This window comes from Helobdella robusta, assembly GCF_000326865.2.
Source record: "Helobdella robusta unplaced genomic scaffold HELROscaffold_3, whole genome shotgun sequence".
Lineage (NCBI taxonomy): Eukaryota > Metazoa > Annelida > Clitellata > Rhynchobdellida > Glossiphoniidae > Helobdella > Helobdella robusta.
In genome coordinates, this window is record NW_008704501.1 from 488,082 (window position 1) to 509,747 (window position 21,666).

The following is a 21,666-nucleotide window of genomic DNA, read 5'->3' on the forward strand; positions in this document are numbered from 1 at the left end:
ATATATGGGTCTTGCTTCATCCATGGAAGAAGTTTAGTCACCTACTATATACAATCGTACGCCTTGTATATATTTTATTCTATATCATATATATATATATATATAGAGAGAGAGAGAGAGAAAGATAATACAATTTATTTAATATTTATAATATTGTTATAACCGCTGCGCTGGAATGGTGGAATTACGCTGTATAATTAATTATTGTTATCTTGTTATATTTGTATTTTCGATATTTGTCACTGATTGTAAACCATAGAATCTTTTCATACAATAGAGGATTGTAAAAATCTACCGTAGAGGGTATATAAAGGGGCAGGAGTAGGGAAGTCAATAGCGAGATTTGAAGCCAAGCCGTAAATGTGATTTATGTAGTTACTTGGATTAGTTTAGTGTTTCTATTACTGTTGGCATTCGAATGAACATTCAACAAAGTTTGCGTTTGAAGCAGTTGTGTTCATCTATCGAAAATCTTGAACCTACGGAATAAGGATAACGTTGGTGTTGGTAGTAACGAGTGTTTAAGTGTTACAACATTGGTGTCAGAAGTGGGATTTTTTATTGTTTAAAACTTCCTGCAAGAAAGAATGCCAGCGTTAGAAGAACTCGATACGAAGAATCTGAGAAAGAAACTACGAAAACGTAACCTTGAATCGAAGGCAGTTTTGACGAACAGCCTAAAGGACGCTCTGGTAATTGAAGGTAACGAACTAGATGACTTTGACTTTCCGGATTTTATGGAAAAACCGAAACAGCAGTATACCAAATTAAAAGCCGATTGTAATAGAAGATTTGATCAACAGGCAGAAAAACTAAACGAGATTGACCGGGAACTTAACGATAAGATCGACCAGCAATCAAAAGATATCAGAACTAAACGACAGATTTGACGGAATAAACAGTAAGTTAGAACAGCAAACAAGAGTCTTCAAAGCAGAATTAAATGTACATATTTATAAAATGGACCAGAAAACGGACGAAATAAACGACCGAGTCGACGAACTAGAAACGAAGCACCAGCGGGCAATAGAGGAAATTACCAGGGAAATAGAAACAAAAGAAAAAAGCACCATACACGAGTATGCCTCCGCCAAGTCAATAAAAGCCCAAACATTCAACGGTGCCCCACCCTGGGAGTTTTCAGACTCAGTTTGAATCAGCAGCACTAAGCTATGGGTGAAGTGCATTGGTGTTAGCACTAAGGGGCTCCGTTTTGGAAGTATTACAATCTATTCCTGCCAAGAACCGTGACAACTTCAAGATTCTAACTGACGCGTTAGACTGACCCTATGGAAACAAATATACTACTTAACACAGCTCGACCACCGTATGCAGAAACCAGGGGAAACTGCTCAACAACTAACACATTACATATAGAGACTTACCCTGTTAGCGCAACCAACAGGTACCCCGGAATTCAGAGACAGAACGGCAACAAAAGCATTTATTCAAGCCCTACGTGACCCAGATATTAAATATGATCTCACAATATCAAAAATAAAAACACTTGAGAAATTTGGGAGCAGTATATGACACTGGAATCAGCAAAGCTGATGTTGAAGAAAGACACAAGAATACGCTAATCCACGAAGAGAATGAGTGTCGAAGGATTGTCTCAACAACAGAAGACTACAAACCACCAGAATACTGGAACTGTGGAAAAAGGGCATATTATTATTATTATTACCGGGGTTTAAAGTGGTTCAGAAGACTATGGTCTGTGTAAGAACCACTACTAATTAGATCTCCTAATATCCTATCTGTCCGAGTTTGGCTTTGAAGCTGTTGAGTGAATTCGCAAAGACTGCATCATCGCTTAGCTCGTTCTAGGCATTGACCACTCTACTGCTGAAGAATCTGCTCTTTATTTTTCCATCCGAGTTTTTGAAAATCTTAAATCTGTGTCCTCGTAGTTTATCACTGTTTACTAGCCTGAAAAATCTCGAGTATGGAGTTGTTTCCCTATTCGTGATCAGTTTATATGTTTGGATTAGATCTCCTCTACATCTTCTTTTTTCCAATGATGTCAAATCGCATTTTTTCAATCTCTCATCGTATTCCATTTTTCTGATTCCTCTAATCATTCTTGTGGCTCTACGCTGTACTTTTTCCAAAACTTCCTTATCTTTCTGCATATATGGGCTCCATGCTTGAACACAGTACTCCAGAAAGTTATGTAAGAGGCTCCAGAGAAGTAACGCCTGTCGAAGGAACGATACGGGAGAAACCGACTTTCGAAGAGAGCTAGCCTCATATTTGAACCGTCTGCAGCTAGCACGTCGGAAAACTAGTGATAGCCAACTTAGCTAGGTAAACAAACGCCAATGCATTATCACGTTGGCCATGCCCGCCGAACTTCAAGTACTGATGTTAAGCGGAAGAGAAAGAACAATCGGAAGATGTAAGAGCAATTTCCTTGTCATTGGACAGGGGATGGGCACCCGAAGAACTGGCTGCCGCACAACTTGCTGATGAGGACTTACAATGCGTCATCAGGTGGAAGGAAGCCGGCGGGAGACCTAGAGTGCAGATATTTTTTCTTTTCTTTTCTTGTTTTACATTCTCAAATTTCTCAGTCTGGTGCAACGTTCCATGTTGCCACAATGAAGTGTATTCAACTTGTCACTATCATGATGTTTTTTGATTCGGTTTGTGTTTGTCGATGGTTTTCTTGGTAAAAGTTCTGGACGGTATGTTGCCATTACTTGTTGTCAACTTTTTCTACTTCTAAATGAGATGAGTCATGACAAATAAAATTAGATAATAATCATTAATTAATAATCTTATATAATTTTATTTCATACCATAGAGGATTGTAAAAATCTGCAGGAGTAGCGAAGTCAATAGCGAGATTTGAAGCAGGGTCGTAAATGTGATTTATGTAGTTAATTGAATCAGTTTAATGTTTCTATAAACAATTCGGATAAACGTTCAACAAAGTTTGCGTTTGAAGCAGTTGTGTTCACCTATCGGAAATCTTGAACCAACGGAATAACGGTAACAACACTGGTATCGGGAACACATAACTAGAATAAAGAGAATATAAAAATTGTTTAAAGTTTATAACATTGGTGTTGGTAGTAAAGTGTTATAAAAAATATAATATAATAATAATAAATAATATAATTCTAAGCATACGAATAAAATACTTATTAATTGCTTATTCTATTAGAAGGCCCATCACTGAAATGAATACCTTGTTGTTGTTGTTGTGCTAATCACACAAGGTGTGTCCTCGATTTTTGAGCTGCATGTTAAAAATGAGATGTCGCCTACCTTTTTAATAAATCATTCTAAATTATTGAAGAGCCGCAAACATTAATAGAGTTATTTCATTTTTAGAAAGTCTATTTATTTATTAATTATTTAATTACATTTTATTTAATTTGTTTATTTATCAAACAAACCGAATACAATATATATAATTTATGATATATAATTATAATACAAGCTACCTACCAATTTATACAAATTAATTGAAACCACATACTACTCTACCAAAAGTTACGAAAAAACTTAATTAAATTACTAAAACTATAGATTCTAAGGCTAATAATAGTATTAAATATAAATTAAATTAATAACAATAACTTTAGTTAGAGAAACTAGGAGGTAAGTTAGTTTTAAACATCTTGGATTAAAAACTAAAAAGATAAAATACAGATCACATGTAAAACTAAAGTAGAAAAATTATCAAAATTTTCAAAAATGGAGGAAATTCCTTTTTTCTCCTCAAGCAGTGATGGTTGGTTTTTTGTATTTTTTTTATTAATAAAGACAAAGTAATATGTAAGTAAACTATAATTATAATTATATGTCAGCTATGTATGTTTGTTTGTACATATAACTGATAACAAAAATAATAATTTTCAACACAACAAACAAATGATATCTATTATACAACTTAAAATTTTCAAATACAATGTTATTTTTGAAATAATTTGCATATACATTATATTATAATTATATGGTTTAAAATTTTGTAATGCACATTTTTGCATGGTGCAAAGTGAATGTTGGTTTAAATTTTGAAATTATGCATTTTTTTAATTTATCCAGTACTTTAACTGTTTAACATATAATAAAGTATGATCATTTATTTGCAAATAAATTTGTAAACCATTTTTTTTGTAAAATTTATGTAGTCTGCTATACTTGATATAATTTTGTTAATAATGTGAATTTGAACATTTATAGATGCTGATCAATCTCAAAACTTCATCAGCTGTGTTAGAGGAACTTTGAGTGAGTAAGCTCTTTATAATGATAATCTCTTGATAACTAAACCAACTCATACAATTTTTTAAACAATTTCTTCCATCAGTTTGGTTCCATCATGACTTATCCATGTAATTATTAACAATAAAAATCAAAGCCAAAAATATTCCAAATAATTTTGTGCAGGCTACACTGCTCAATGAAATAATGCTTTGCCACATATTTCTTCTATTCTTTTTGTATTATTATTTGGTTTTTCAATGATTTCAAGTAAGTTTTGCATTATTTGCAGGAAGAACAGGCTTTTTAAAAATGGAGGATCCTGATGAGGACGAAGATGATGAACTTGATGAAATTATCCAATCTGTCTTCACCGATGGACAAAAGGCCACGTACAAAATATGCAAAGAATCGATATCAAAGAAAGGTCGAGTTTCTCGAGGAGACGTCCGCGGATTGTTTGTGCCTGGTGCAACTTTGTTTCGAAAGCCTGGAATTTCAAATGTTTGTTCTGCTTGTAATAAAACATTTTAAAGTATTTTTATAATTAATGAATGGAAATTATTTTGAATATATTGTTTAAAAAAAAGTTTAATTAATAATTAATTTCGTTAAAATTTCAAGAATTCGGCAGAAAATGTGTGTGACGTTGCTAATGTACCTCCGCCTGATTACGATGATCAGGATAATGATGACGTTGATGGAGGGCCGGAAACGAAGCATGAAAGTGAGTTGCAAACTGATGATTAGTACGTTCAAAGAGAAATAAAATATAGCAAAAAAAATGAGAATATATATTAAATAAGGTTTGCTTTCAAGTCGAAGGCAAATAATCGGGGTAATCTTCGCTGGTACATTTCAACGTTGTTAAGCTTTTCAAGAGTCTTAATGTTGTGCTGAGCAATTGATCGCTTTAGCTTTCCGCACATGCCTTTGAAGCTTAAACCATGATGATGATGATGATGATGATGATGATGATGATGATGATGATGATGATGATGATGATGATGATGATGAGGATTAACCGCGAAATAGATGATCAAGTTCAAATTCTAAAATTATTCTAATATCAAGACAATGGTAGAACAAAGCATTTAATAATTTTTTTTAATCTCGAATAAGATGTTTCTTGGCATCTAAGTTTGATGAATTTCTTTGCAGAAAACATCATTAGACACCCGAATAAAGTCATGTCTAACAGGAACAGTCGACGCGTTAGTTACTTTTTAAGTTTTGCATTTTTTATTGATTATAAAAATTATCGTCAAGTTTAGTTAAAAACCAATGTCTTGAATATGAATGTGGTTCCCATATATCAGAATAGTTCATTTTTTATGTTTGCGTCTGTTCTGTTGACGTTTCAACAGAGAACAAAAAAATGTTCCTTCTTTAAATTCTGAACTTTTTTATATCATACAAAGTACAAAGTCACGTTTGCTGAATAAGATTTTGTACTGCCAGACAGACAGCAGGATAATAGTTCAATTGGTTAGGGTAAAGACCTCTTATATTTCAACAATTGCTCATTTAAATCATGGTACAATCAGTGCTAATAAGGACTAGGTGCTTTTGAGGGCCAGTATTTTTATTCTAAGTATATGGTAATTAGGGATGCACCGGATTCAGGTTTTTCAAATCCGGCCGGGGCCGGACTTGGCCGGATTTAAAATTCAAAAACCGGCCGGAGCCGGGGCCGGATTTTAGTTACCATTTTACATACGTTAGAAAAAATACTCACATTTACGGTTATCTACATGTTGAACATCAAAAAATAACACCAAGCAAATAGTTAATTAATTCAAATATATGAATAAGCTGTGTGATACGCCAAATTCTATACACAAAGATCAGCTTATAAGTTATGCATAACCCATGTTATAGCTCAAAGAAAATTGTCCAGCTCACCTCACAATTAGTGATGTTGTCATGTATGCCTAGCCTAACCTTTAACATACCATGTTCTTAAATTATGGCTTATGTATCTTTATGTATATATATTATGTAGCTATATGATCCGTCATATACAATTATATAGTATAAACACGTGCACAAGTTCTTTTACACAAAGATCAGCTCATAATTTATGCATAACCCATGTTATAGCACAAAGAAAATTGTCCAGCTCATTTCACAATTAGTGATGTTGTTATTATGTGTCATGTATGCTTAGCTTTTAACTTATTGACGTAAAGTTAATTGAATTCAATAAAATTTTTTTTTTCTATTTATAACATTTTTAAATGTCGATAGACGCTTAAATCCGGCCACCAAATCCGGCCGGGGCCGGATTTGATAAAAAAGCTGAATTTTGGCCGGAGCCGGGGCCGGAGCCGAACTTCGGTGCATTCCTAATGGTAATATCAGTTTAGATATAATTCTTTCAGTAATGCTTTCTGTTATACATATTTGTTATTTCAATGTCAAATGTCAGTTTTTGTTTTATTGATGGGAATATTTCTTAACACATCTTAAAGAACATAATTGAACTTATATATTGTTTTGGATGAGGATTCAGTGAATTTGATGATCTGAATAGATGTATGATGGTTGGTGATTGATTTGCAGAAAAGATGATTGTTTGGTCTCGAAGGTTTATTTGTGGTCGATCATTCTTACTACCTTGTTAGTCTTTGTTGATGAACATTTGGAAGATTTTGTTTCCGTTCTCGTGCTCACCTGTTCGTCATACGTCTGAGTTCAATTGGGCTAATAATGCATGGCTACATCTAATCTCTTTTTCTTTTCTGCATACCTGTCGCATTTTTAAATAAATTATTTTTTAAATATTCATGTGATTTTATTGTGTTGAAAGTTTGAGTGGGGCAGCGGTAAAGATGAGATGAAAAAAAGTTTCTACCGGAACTAGCTCTCCAAGCTGTTGCAAATTAACCAAGCTGTGCAAGCTGTGATTAATGAAGTGCAAAAAATCTGCTAAATTTTTAAAGTTGTTAAAAAATGGTTATTTTGAAAATTTGTGTATATATAGTTAGTAATGCTAATCCTCATTAACACCGAAATTTTATAGAGAGGCAGTTAATGTAAGTTTTCGTGCACATGTTTGCTCACAACTTAAGATCAGGAGGGTAACAGTTAAAAAAACTAGTAAAACACACACATCAATTTTGTTTCATGGGTTGAATAATTAATTTAAGTTTCAGATGAGCAGTCCTGACTTATTGAACGTCTTCGAAGCGTTGTTCGACTGCTCTAACATGCAGACTGCCTGCTGTAAGATCCACCACATTGGGAGGAATGACTCCAAGAGAATAAACGTTTTTGCGGAGACTGAAATAAGGACGATATTTAGACAAAATGGCGATCTGAAAATAAACAAAATGCAAACGAAGAGGAAAGAGAAAGGTATGTTTGTATTGCTTTGTTGAACACGATTTATCTTTGATTAAGTTTTTTGAAAATGTTTAATATATGAATGGTAAGTATTATTTTATAATAGTGTGACGTACAAAATTCAATAGACTTAGGTGTGTTTGGTGTCAGTCTTGAAACTCTTCTGACGCGTGATTGCAAAAAAAACCCTCATCTCAAGGTACCTCTCTTCCTACAATCGGTATCTAATATTATTTCTTTCATTTAAAATTGAGATATATGTTAAGTTTTAATACCTTCTTACAAAATTCTCTGTGTAAAATTCAACTCATGCTAGAATATTTGTCATTGATGTGTTCATGCCAAGTGGTGTAGTATAGTCCACAATTTCTAAAATGCGTAGGCCTATGCAGTGTCCTGAGATGAAATCACAAAAATATTTTGACTCCTCCCGTTTTAAAAGCTTTTTATTTGGTTTACATTGCTTTTTAATTTACATAACTTTAGCTAACGGTGAGAAGAATATAATCATTTTCATAAAAACAGCGTAAGGAGTTATAGCTTAAAATCATAATTAAAATGTGGCTTTTGTTGGTGATGACAAAATTAATTTGTCTGTAAAAAAAAGTTCTGTTTGAAAAATAGGCTTCTGTTCATGTCAGCGCACGAGCGTTTCAAAAAATGTTTAATGTGGCATTTTTAAATGGTTATATTGTTAAACTATTCTGGCGTTTGCAATTTTCATCCCTGTATTTTGTATGGTAGACCGTGCCATATGTTTCATGTATATAACATTTGATACCCACTCTGTAAACAGTTTTTATTTTGCTTAATTCGCAGTTGGTTACAAAATTGGAGAATCATTTGGAAGAAGAAGGTATATTAAGAGTGCCTGGATCACTCGCTCGAATCAGGGTACATCAGATGGTGTTGCTTGATTGCTGTGTTTTCATTTAAATTCCAGTTTGTGATTATAAACTAAATTTTTGCCCAAATATTTATTTACATGGATTAAAATTAGATTATTTTTAACAAATCTTTTTTAAAAACAGACGTGTCAGTTTGTGTGGAATGTTGTATGACGACAATATATTTATTTATTATTTGTCATTTTAATAACATTTTTCCTCTTGAACAATTTTATTTTAGGAAGTAGGTCAGCAACTTGAAACGTCTGAAAACTACTCCATCATTCTGCAACCACTCCTCCCTCACGACCTCGTCGGCCTCCTCAAAAGGTTTTTCCGAGATCTCCCGACTCCCATTCTTACTCTCAACTGGCTCGATGCTTTCTGCAAAGTTGCAGACAGTCGGTTCCTACTTTGTACATTTGTTTAGTTGCCGTATATACATATTTAATAGTTAAGTTTTAAGATATATTAGTGATTAAGTTAGCGGTGTTAAATAAATATACAAATTGAACGTGTTGTCAGATATAAAGGATGAGAAACTGAAGCTGCATGCTATTCAGACGTTGATGTGTGTGCTTCCTGATGTCAACAGAGCCACACTACAGGTCGATAATTCTGGTTCAATGTATCAATTATGCATATTACTAATTAACACAGCTTTGAAAACGTTTTATGGTTTTAGTGTACACACACACGCACCCACTCATACAAACACACACATACACAAGGGTAACTTGAGATTGGGAGTCGTGGTTGAGTTGGCACCCTCCGCCTTATTATCTTTTTGCTGCTGCCACGGCACCACTTCAGAGCCTGCTGTCCCGCATCGGTCCGTATATGGATTCGTTGAGATCCGAAATTTACAAAAGTTGGTGTTCTTTTTATGGCGACGCTCTCAATGTGGAAGCCGCAGAAAAAGTGATATGAAGCCTTTTTAAACAAAGCAGTTAGTAATGTAAACCAGCTATATATAGATAAAACCAGGTTGTTGGTCGTTTGAAGTGAGTTGGGCTATGCACAGTTGATAGGTGTGCCGGCACTAGGCGTGATGTAGGGATGATGCTTCACCACTGGGCCATTATGGTCTCTCGTGTAGACTAGGCTCCGGCGTCATGTTTAGGCTTTTTCAGAAAGCCAGCATACCAGCCATAAAAGAGCTTGCTGGTATAATTTCTCATAACAACTTTCATCGAGACGGTTGCGCAATTGTCTCATCGTATCGAGGCTGCTCGCTTACATGGGGCGTCACATTTCCACACACCTTGGCTGAAAGGTATATCAATTATACCTTAACTGAACCTGGTTCAGTCGCAGTAAAGGCAGCCAACTTCAAACATGACAAGCTGTTAATGATGGCCCAAATTTTTTTTCGTCCATCTATGTAGAAACTTTCGGCCCCACTGACAGACACACAGCTTTTCTTGCAGCAAATCAGCACAATAAATGTTGAAATAACTGACGACTCTAACGATAAAATATACATGCTACAAAATATTTCAATTCTACTGAATAGGTTTAATTCATTTTGCATTTTAGAAAATATTAATAAATGCCACGTTGTGTGTGCCACCTCAATAACTTATGATACACTGGTATGCTTTTAAAAAAATTTTTTAGATGTCTCAAATATTTTAGTTGTTCTAACATAACCCAAACACGCTGATTTCAAATTTGTACGTGAAATATTTCTACAACTTCAGAATTTTTCACAAATTCAATTTTAACATTTTTATTTTTTACTGATTTTTAACATTCTATATTCACGATTATTCACAAAATAATTTGTTCAAAATTAATAAAATTTAAAGAACATAAAGCAGAAAAGTTCAAATTCAGGACGAAACATTCTTCTTCTTGATTTTCTCCTACATTCTTTAGCCGGCAAATTCTCACTTTTCAACCTTTCACTCATTTCTTAACTATAATCGCCAAGATTTTTCGGAAAATAATCTAAATGTGAAAATAAAAAGTGAATTTTAAGGCTCATTCGACATCTTAATTTTTGGAATGCAGAAAGCATTTTAACAATTACTTCGTAGATTGTTGCTCTCTTGTTCCCGAGAAATTCGTTCACCACAGTTCTATAACTGGTCTATGCATTCAATTCCAATTTATTCATTATTTTAATAAATTTGCTATCTTTCATGAGCATTCCGATATTTGGACTATCGAAGATCCCATCCTTCAGTTTCTCATTACTGATTTTTGGAAATTTGGTACAAATATATGCAAAACAATTATTTTCTTTGTCCAACGCTTTCACAAACTGTTTCATCAATTCAAGTTTAATATGAAGAGGCGGCAGGAGTATTCTATTTGGTTCAACCAACTTAGAAAATTTGATATTTTTATACCTGGTTGAAAATTTGTTCGTAATGGCCAATATTTTTTTCCCCAGTGATCTTTATCTGCCCAGCTATCCCAATCACATAAAAAACATGGAAGTTTAGTATAGCCTACTTGCTGGCCTAGTATAATTCCAATTATTTTGAGATCACCACATATCAACCACTTATGCTCTTCAAACTTGATGTTTTGAAGAAGCACCGCCATGTTGTCATAAGTTTTTTTCAATTTAATAGAATATGCAATTGGCACAAATGCATAAATATTTCCATATTCCCAACTCAGTAATCAACCCAGGTATATTTGAACAATATACAAAGGAATCAACTTTTGAAAAAATTTTTATAAATTCTGCTTCACGATTTCTATACCACGAAAAAGTTGTTTCAGGTTTTGATACATTCTTAGCCTTTAAACGTGATTCCAGTAACTTTGATGAAATTTTTAATAAATTCAAATCTCGAACAGGGTCGTTTAATTCAGCATGAGAAAATGCTCTTCTAGAATCTTAATTGCTAAGTGAAAACTTGTCTACATCAGTTTCAACAACATCGTCATAACTTGATTCATCATTTGGCAAAACTTCTGCTACGTCAATTGGTATCGGAACAGAAATGTCATCTCCATAAATTACTGGTCTCAATGCTGAAGGCAAATTAGGATATGATAAATTTTTTTTATTCTTGTTGTTAAAACCTTTGATGTTTACCATGCAAAAGTAACAATCGCCTGTGCGATTTTTGGGTCCACACCATATCATTGAAATTTCAAAACATAAAGAAGTTTTCAAACATTTGCTCCAACTTTTTAGTCCTTCTACACATGTCCTGCATACAACATGAGGTGCCTATGGTTTATCTTGATCACCTAATTTTATTTTATAATATGTTTGATACATTTTTTTTCACAAATCCATGGATGAACTGTCTTTGCTTTTGAGTCGTGTATCTTCCTTAAATATAACAAATGAATTTGGAGAATTCAAACAACATCATTTGGAACTCGAACCAGTAGCCATGTTAAATTAAATAAATTAAAATGAATAGAAATTTCAATACTAATTAATGATTTTATTTTAATTAAATGGGCCGGCCTAGATTTTGATTTCCAATACATATGTATGTGTCTGTGTGTATACAACATTGCCCAAGTGAGTAATGAATATATACACAGATACATGCACATATATATTGGATTATATCATTGAAATATTATACGTTATCTGAATTTTTCTGTATTTCAGTAATATGATGTTTTAAACCATTTTTTTGGAATTATGAAAAAACTACGATAGAAAAAAAATGGAATACATATTTGAAATCAGCACATTGAAATCTATTAAAAACAAGTTTTCTTTTTGAAACTGATATCATGCATACCAGTGAATTGACGAGTCGGAATGAAATTGTAGCTTCTATAGTTTTTATTTTTATCCAGAGGCTCGCGCATACACACACATATACACACACACATTCACTTTGCGTTCCTACTTTATTGGCTCCAAAAATTCACTTTGCGTTGATCCATTATTTCTTTTTATTAGTAGTTTTTTTGTCGGTAGTAAAGAAACTACTAATTTTACATTCAGGTTCTGTTTGGTTTGTTGGTGAAAATTGTACAAAATCCGCAGAACAAAATGACTGAGCAGAATATCACGATGATCATCACGCCATCATTATTTCTCGTCGACTCCTTGCCATCTGCCTCCACGCCCATCAATGGATTCGACAGCCTCGCTTTCTTCTCTCCGATTGTAATGTACTTCTTGAAGCATTATAACCTCATCTGGGATGTACGTGCATCTATCTATATTTTTGAGTCGTTATGTGCGCGTGTGCGCTTATTTCTTATCGTATGTGAAAGAAAGATTGATCGAAAATTATTCGCTGTTTATGTTTAAATTGTTTTGTTTTTTCTATTGCATTGGTGCTCCTGGTGCATGTGGTGTGGTGATGGAGATGTATAAAGGTTTAGTTGGTCATTCGTGATGTTGATGAACATGTTAATAGTATTAAGCCTGAGTGACGCATGAAATAATCAATCTTTGAAACAACGATGACATGTGAAGATTTGATTTTTTCTTTTTATAATTTAAAAAATCAGATACCACCTTTGTTTTTAAAGCAAATAAGAGAAGTCAATCAGAAGCAGAAAGTTGGTTTTAAAATATGTTTTTAGGTGTTATATAATTCAATTGCTGAACGATTTTGAAATATTTTATACATGTTTTGTAGTTTGATAATTTATGGCTGAATTTTATTTGCATACTCCAATACCAAATCATGAAAAGCAGTTTAAAGTTTAGCTATTGATAATTATTATTAGACTTAATGAAAAGCTGTTGGTAACATTTACTGTCTCTATTCACAATGCTTTCAAATTGTATTCATTCAGACCAAATGGATGTCGGGAAGGAGAAGTGTGCCAGCAGGCAGTAACAAGGATATCGAGAACACCGAGGAACTGGCAAGTAGACGTGTTTGGTTGGGCTTGTTTCCTACCGTGTTGTTTCATTTTTGGTTGTATGACGGTTAAACTGGACGTCGTTAAAAATAAAACAGCATTGCGTATGAACGAAAAAAATATATGTTTAAGATTACCGTACATTCCCTGCACGCTGACAGCCAAACAATTACCATCAAATTCAACTCTTCAACAAGTGTTGCCGAAGTTCTGCAACATTTTAACAAGTAATATGTTTCAGGAATTTTTTACATTTTATAATTTAACACCATTAATTTAGCACAGTTTAAATCGGTGAACTGGCAGAATTAATAATATTATATTTATTGAATATAATAAATTTTCATTATATTCAATAATAAATTTATTGAAATATAATAAATTTTTTATAATTTTCAAAAATGTTGATAGTTGATGTTTTATTATTTGTTGATGTTTTATTATTTGTTGATGTTTTATTATTTGTTGATGTTTTATAATTTGTTGATGTTATTTTGTTTTAATTAAATCGGATTTTGATGAACACATCCAGATTCAAAGAATCTCGATTTCTAGAATCTACATGTCTTTTTGAGAACGGTGGAAATATTGGTTAGATACTACTTGATAAATATTTCTCACTATTTTTAAAGCACCAATCTTAAAAATTAACTTAATACTCTTTTAAATAGCAACAAAATTTAAGCCAAACAATGTCGTCCCCTCACTAAAACAATCACCAATAAGTAGGCACATTTGCAAATTTTCAATTTTTATATAATAATCCAATTTGAAAAATCTATCATATTTCTTAATTTATTGAAGAACCGTTGAGGTCGAAGAAGTCCAACTTTTTGTAGATTTCCAAATTCTCGTTCCATCCTTGACTGATTTTATTCAATTCAATATACATGGTAGGTTTTCCAACCTTTTTCCAACATGTCTTTCTTGTCAATACAGATCCCACTAATCACATTTTTGGAAAGGAAGATTTTTTGTCTCAGCTGCCCATACTTGAAATGTGTTACCTGCTGATCTGAAAAAGTTTAACAGATTAGTCGAAATGACTTCAAAAAGCGCCTAAAAATCATTATTTGTTATATAACAATTTCCACAGCGAAGAAAATGAAGAGTGCGCATATGTAGTAGGCTCACGACCTTCTTCTTCATAGGTTTTTCATTTTCCATGCTAGCTTCATGTAAATTCGTTTTTTCCCAACTTTCTCTAGCTTATACCCAACCTTTTTTATTCACTCTATTTCAAAGCTCTAATCTATTCTTGTTTTTTTTTTATCGTCCTAGTTTTGCATCTTTTTTGGAATTTTTTAATAAATTTTATGAAATACCACTGACTATTTTGTCCTTATCAATTTATTCAGAATTTTGTCTTCTATTGCGCTTATTTTTATATTTTTTCTTTTTTCCAATTGCTCTCTTTATTGCTCCTAAGGTCATTTCAGTTTTTTCTTTGTTGTATGTTTTCTGCTCATAGGAGCTAAAAGCGTTTTATTTTCATATTTGTTTACATTGGTAAACAAGTCTTTAGTATTTTTTGTTCACTTATTTATTTTTAATCAGTTTTGTTTCTGTAAGGACGTTGTCATCTTTGTCTTTAGTATCCTTCGACGTGTTCCTTTGCTTATTTTTCAGTTGTTTTACCGAGTGTTGAGCCTCTTTTTATTTATTTAGCGCGACCAGTGTTTCGGTATCATACACTCGTATCATATATGTTAATTGAAAATTTATGGGACATCCTATATAAAAAATTCCTTCTTAGCTAAGAGGATTCAATCGGCTCACATTTCACCATTGTTTTAAATTAAAATATAAAAAACAGTTTTTGAACATTTTTTAATCAATAAAATCAAAAATACTAATTTTCATTTGTTAAAAATAATTAGCGGTTCTCCGATCTTATGTATTAGTAGTATTTGTAGTATACTACTGACGTTTGCTGTTGAAACCCATCATTGAATGTCGAACCCTAGGTCAGTATGGTGGCCATTTTTTTTTTATTTTGAACCAGCTTCTGATAGTTAAAAATTGAAGTCTATCTTCCGTATTTAAAAAGAAAATGCATTCAGTTGTTGACAACTGAGTGTACTTAATAAACGAGAAAGGAATACTGTGATTATTACCTTATTTTATAAATTTTACGGAGTTTTCGTCATTTATAAATTTTTGTTCCTTTCAATGATTTTCAATCTATTTATAGAAGCTACTCAGTTACTCATTTTAATAAAATTCGATAAGAATAACACAATTACCTAAAAAAAGTTTTTTAAGCTTCAATTAACCTTTTTTCTGCTGGAGTCCTTTATAAAGTACACTTACAAAAAATTCATTAAAAATCGAAATCTTGTTATATTTGTATCTTTTTTTCTTTTAAACATTGTATACTTCCTTCTATAATTTATTTTTGTAAAAAAATATTTAGTGGCGCGTGCCGTTGATTTTTTAAATCAATTTAAATAGCCGAGTTTGCAAAATTGGTGAAAAAATGTCTCAACATAAAAAGTTAGTAATTTTTATTATTTTGTTTGCGAAAATTTTAATATATTATGGATTAAATTTGTGTATTAATGTATTTTAAATATTATTTTGCAAAAAACAAATCCTATTTAACTGTTGAATATTTTAAAATCAGTCATAAGCATGTGTCCTTTATAAAGGACGCTAGCAGAATATGATACCCTGAGATTCACTTAGTTATCACATTACAAATTTTTGTTTTTCAATAGTGTAAATACAATAAACACTATCAATGAATTATTATTTGTTAGTATGAACATAATAATAAATTTACTATTTATTGTAAAGATATTCAAGTTAATAAAATAATTTTTTTTAGATTTTTTCAGAAAAATCCTGCTAAGAAGTATTCTCTGCAAGATGTTTTAACCATGATTGGAGATGATGACAGCATTATTGAAGCTGACATTTTTATCAGTCCTCCTGATGAAATCAGATGAAGATTGGATGAAACACATGATCAAGGATCATTTGATGATCTACCTGCACGGCAATTACTGAGTAAGGCCGAAGCAAAAATAAAACAAATTGGTGGATCCAAAAAAATTAGCATTGTGAATATTGATTATGTTTAATGTTTTATAAATGAATGGTAAATTACTATCATAATTCAAAGACATTAATAATTTTTGAAATTATTTAAAAAAAAACTACAATAGAATGATAAATCATGTGAAAGTGATAGTAGCGATGAAATTTTCAATATCTCAAAACCAAAAAAAGATAAAAGAACAAGACAATGAAAAAAAGTTGATATATTTGTAAGTCATCAGATGGTCACCATCTACAAAAAATGTCCAAACAAAGAAGATGTGGCCATTGTGACAAAAAGACAAACTTAATATATGTTTTGCATGTGATGTACCACTGCACATTGCTTGTTTACCTGATTTTCATAAATGATTTTTTAACTTTTTTTAAATGACTTATATTTTTTTATTTGATATTTTCAATCTTTTGTTTATTTGTTTCATAAAATTGATGAAAGTTGAGAAAATAACAATAAAAATTAATTTAAACAATGGTTGCGCCTCAGGGTGTCATATTCTGCTGGCGTCCTTTATAAAGGACGTTTTGAAAAATCGCTCTAACTTTTTTAAAAATTAAAATTTTGAAAAAAGAAAAAATGCGTTTTAGTTTTTTTATTGGTATCTACAACATATATAAAAATCTAAAACCTCAGCAGAAAATGGGCTAAAATTTTCGTAAGGAATTGGACATCTAAACCTCGGTAAGACTAAAAGAAGATGCGGTGTATAAATGATGGATTTCTATAGCTTAATGAGACATATACATGATATGCTAACTACCCCTTAACATCAATTACGCCAACTACCTCCTTAACTTAAATATTCTTAGTTACCCCTTGAGTCGCAATGTGCCAATTACCCCTTACAACTCTCGGAGATGATTTTTATGACGCAAAGGCCTATATATATATATTAGCTCAGACAGTCGTATGCTCGATTGTGAAACTGTGCTCTGTGATCTCAGCAACACTTGCATGATAACTCATTCCTACAAAAACTAATTTGAATTTTCATCAAAGAACAAAGATTGTTGCATCCCGAAGAAAAGATCAGAAACATCTTGCAGGAGAACAAGTCAGCCAGATTTTCATTCGTTCGTCAATCAGCAGAATCTCTCATCACTCACTGGCCTCCCAAGCTCATCTGATGCTTTTATACATTTTGCTTCTTTTTTTACAAGCTTTTATTCTTACTTGACATTTATTTTAAAGTTTTCAATGTGTTTGATTGGTTAACAATGTTAAACATTTTTGTTGTGATTATTTTTTTTATTATTTGCGTTTTTTTTCGTTTCTATTTTTAATTTTCTAAATATTTAATTGATTTGTTTGTGTCATAAATCTACCTGTGGCTCATTGTAAACGTTTATGAGAAATGATTTTTAAAATACTTTAAAGATGCAATCACAGATCATATTTATTTTGATTTCATCCTGTCTTTGATTTATACTTTTTAAAATATTTTTATTTTTTACGTGATGTGAATTACATAAGTCTCAGCTGTACGTTCAATTTAAATAGCAATCGAAACAATTTTTTTGCTAAACTTTGATTTGTTTCATTCATTTGTTCATTCTTTGATTTCTTTTAGTGATGCTGGTGGGAAGGATGAAGATGATGATAATGATGATCACTATCATTATCACCATCAATTCACCATGATCGCTACAATTGGGCTTCATCAGCCACTCCGTGACCAATCTAATCTTTCTTTGGTTAACAAGACATGCACTTCTCTACTGAATGCCTTTCCAAAAAAGTTTTATCTGACAGACTTATTCATGTTTCGCGCTTATATATTTTAATTTCATGCTAAATATCTACATACTTTTCGGTATATATACATATTTTGACGTTTTTTGGATTATTTATACAAAACTTTGATATTTTTTTGTCCGAAGTATAAATTATCAAAACTTTTTGTCAAAATGCTTTTTATGTTGCTTTCTACCATACTACATATTAAAATGGTTTATTTTGCAGTTCTGTCAGATGTTTATTAAATACAACTAGACTGTATTTGTTAATTTTATTTGTGAGAACCAGACACAGTATACACACATATAAATTTTTTAATATGATGAAAAATTTAAATTTATTCTTCATCTTACAAAGTCATCCATATTCATATCAAGTTGTCGTAATCATGTAATCATATGCCTCATCCAGCCATTTGAAAGCTAACATTCACTCCACGATATCAAACGATACCAGACAATAATCACAGTGAATGTAATACTTTTTGAAAATTAATTAGAGATCTAGCAATACGAAGTGTAAACACAAATAACAATTGCAACAACTGGTCTAAAAATAAAGTTTCGTAAATAAAATTTCACACTTGAAAACAAGAAAACTGATCGTTGAATGTTCTAATTCTTTAATCTAATGTTCAATAACAATTTTATCAAAAAGAGTAATTTCATTTCAATTTGAACAATCTTTTTTGAAACGGTAAATTATCGTTTACTTTTAAAAAGTCTTGAAATCTCGCGAAAAAATCAACAGATGAATTTTTTTAAAAGACAAAAATACCCTTGTCGTGAAAATTATTAAAAAACATATTTCGTATTTGACAAACATCTCCGACTTTCGAAGTGTCATGTGTGCCGTTGCATGAGTACTAATTATAATGTGTTCTATCATAATTTGCATTTGGTTCTACAAGCGCTGCAAAAGAAACATTTTTCATAAAGTGTTGTTCTGTACTTTGAAATAATAAATAAACTTTCAAACTTAAAAATATGAATCTTATAATTTGAGAAAGTGTTACCTACTGCATTTTATATATAACAGTATATAACTATTTCACTATAAAATAAATAATGAAATATGATATGGATTGCAAATGTATTGCAAGGTAATTCTGCAGATGAATAAATAATAAAGACGTAGATCGTTTAATTATGATTTAAATTAAACTGAAAAATAATTGAATCGCTTGTAATGATGCATTTGAACACTCTCATCTTCTGTGTAATAAACTATTTTTAAAAATTACACACGATAACAAAATAATACTTCTCAATGACGACCATCACCTTCCGGCGACTCCCACTACTATTCGTTAGGTTTCGAACTGGATATTCTTATACTTTCGCCTGACAGGCCGAATGCCGTGATGAAAACATTGAGAACCATGACGACGTACAGAAGGTAGAAATGAAAATTGTGCCAAGATTTCAAGATGTCCATGTCACACAACATCTTACTCTCGTTACCACAACAGCAAGTTTTATTCCAAGTGCTCTTCTTATTGGCAGCGTTTGTCGATACTCTGTCGTCGGGTTCATCTTCTTTCAAGTCGTCAATTTTAATACTAAAGACTTCGGTCTTTTTGGATTGATGTTTTGATTCTTCTTGGGTGGGACCCTCTCGAATGGTTGGAAGTTTCTGGTAGGATGTCGACGTACTGGCTATTGGCGAATCAGCGAAAGGCAGATGAGGTCGGATTTGTGATAAGACTGTTGTTGTCTGCTGAAGCGGTTTGTAAACCTCGTATTTGCGTACTGCATTGACTGAGTTAGAAAAATAAATTTTTATTTTTTATTAGTTTTGATAAATAGTAAGATATAAACTCAAAAAATATTTAACACGCGTCTACACCTACACGAAAATAAAAGAGATTTTTTTTTAAATATTTCGTGTTTAACTAGTTGAAGGCGCTTGCATAAAATGCAACCATTAAAACACACAAACTGAACTCACCAGGAACGGGTTTCTCTTCAGTATTACAACTGATTGTCAAAGATTCCAGCGACTCTTTCGTCATCGGCAGTTTCGCCCATGACTCAATCCTTCTGTGGGTTACGTAGACTGTGACCAAACCAATAAGAATTTCTATGCAAATGCACGTGATCAGTGATGTCATAATGACGTAATAGAAACGGTGCTGGCTTACTTGGGTTTCGAAGAGTAGTTTGAGTTCGGTGACTTGGGTGATTAGGAGAATGGTTACGAGAATGAGTGTTTGTGCCATGCGTCGTCGTTGTTTCTATTCAGTTTGGTTGTTAATATTCAACAGTTGGCATTGGACAGGAGATGATAATCAGCTCACCTATGGCAAATTCCTGACGTGGAGATGTTATCAACTTCATGTTTCCCACGTTAACACGGCGGCACAAATTTTCTAAATCCAATTTGATAAACGTTCCATTATTTTTAACCACGAGTAGAGTTCCAACGAAGAAATTATATAATTTGAGTGCTCAAAGTTTATTTATTAATTAAAGTAAATGTTTATACCATTATAATTTTTGAAAACTATTGAAATGATTTATTAGTTTCTTTCAAACATTTTTTGTCTGCATCATTCGCCAAGTTCTCCAAGAGAATCAACATAAGTAAACAAATATTTAAGAAGGTAAGTGTGCTGATCTATGTGCTTACTCCATGCAAGGCATTCATTAACGTTCTCTGCACAGCTATTCGTACAAGTGTCTGTCGGTCTGTCTCGCATCTCTGTCAGTGGACTGTATGCCATGCCTCTCTACTTTTAATTCCGATTGTATGTTACTTGCGAGTTCACGTAGCTCTAATGTTTTGATGCGTGCACGTGTTTGACGGCGTTTGCATATAAGCTGGAGCGTACACCAGAACACATACGTCTTCTCTACATGTATATGTAACATGGAAGGGCATTCGGATATGTGTTTTTGCATTTGTACAACAATGTATGTAGCTGTTAGCAAGCAGGTTTGTGAGAAGAACGTGCGCAGTCTGTGTAAGTAGTGTACACTGCACATGTCCCAGCTTTAAAGTCATCGTTTGAATGCAGATTTATACAAAAAAATTAAAACCTATTTTGTTAATACAAACGAGTGTTTGCCCGGAAGTTCTAGGTGGGTGTTTATGTTGTTTTGTGGCGATGCTGCTTGTTGAATGGCGTGCATGCATAATTTGATGTACACACTGCGCAGACGGTGGCATCAATCTCTCCACGGATGCCCCTGCCTGCGTGTGTGTGCGTGCGTGTGTGTGTGCTTGTGCGTGCTCTTTGTGTACGCCTCAAGTTCTTTCCCTCGTTTTGCTAATGTTTATACGTATAAAATGATAAGATACGTAATGCTAAGATGCTAATGTTTATACGTATAAAAAAATAAGATTAAAATGAACGATTAGATAAATTAAATAAATAGACTCTTTATAGCTAATAATAATAGTTAATATATTCTTGAAATTATTGATTGCCACAAAACAACGTTCGCATGAATAATGTTTATTTATATAATAATAATAAAATTAATGATAATAATATTAATGACGCAACAATTTTTAATGCGTAAAACTCTCGCTGCCTCGGACGCTGACGTTTTTTGAAATCCAGCGTAGAGTTACAGAGTTCCAAACGTGTGGAGCAGC

At 32.4% G+C, this 21,666-nt stretch overlaps 3 protein-coding genes across 3 annotated transcripts; 2 read left to right on the top strand and 1 right to left on the bottom strand.

Moving 5' to 3' along the window:
• Nucleotides 1-587: 587 nt before the first annotated feature.
• HELRODRAFT_160977 (hypothetical protein) lies at nt 588-890 on the top strand (the record flags this gene model as incomplete). The annotated part of the gene is made up of 1 exon (XM_009020970.1): nt 588-890. The coding sequence occupies one exon, from the start codon at nt 588-590 to the stop codon at nt 888-890; it is 303 nt and encodes a 100-aa protein (XP_009019218.1).
• A 3,307-nt stretch (nt 891-4,197) lies between these two features.
• HELRODRAFT_106328 (hypothetical protein) lies at nt 4,198-12,702 on the top strand (the record flags this gene model as incomplete). Its single annotated transcript, XM_009020971.1, has 10 exons — nt 4,198-4,245; nt 4,511-4,722; nt 4,843-4,945; nt 5,380-5,432; nt 7,371-7,578; nt 7,695-7,786; nt 8,386-8,460; nt 8,695-8,854; nt 8,979-9,061; nt 12,391-12,702. The coding sequence occupies exons 2-10, from the start codon at nt 4,531-4,533 to the stop codon at nt 12,700-12,702; spliced, it is 1,278 nt and encodes a 425-aa protein (XP_009019219.1). The 5' UTR covers nt 4,198-4,245; nt 4,511-4,530.
• A 6,663-nt stretch (nt 12,703-19,365) lies between these two features.
• Nucleotides 19,366-20,788, bottom strand: HELRODRAFT_160981 (hypothetical protein; the record flags this gene model as incomplete). The annotated part of the gene is made up of 4 exons (XM_009020972.1): nt 19,366-19,823; nt 20,014-20,238; nt 20,363-20,512; nt 20,695-20,788. The coding sequence occupies 4 exons, from the start codon at nt 20,786-20,788 to the stop codon at nt 19,366-19,368; spliced, it is 927 nt and encodes a 308-aa protein (XP_009019220.1).
• Between the last annotated feature and the right edge of the window lie 878 nt (nt 20,789-21,666).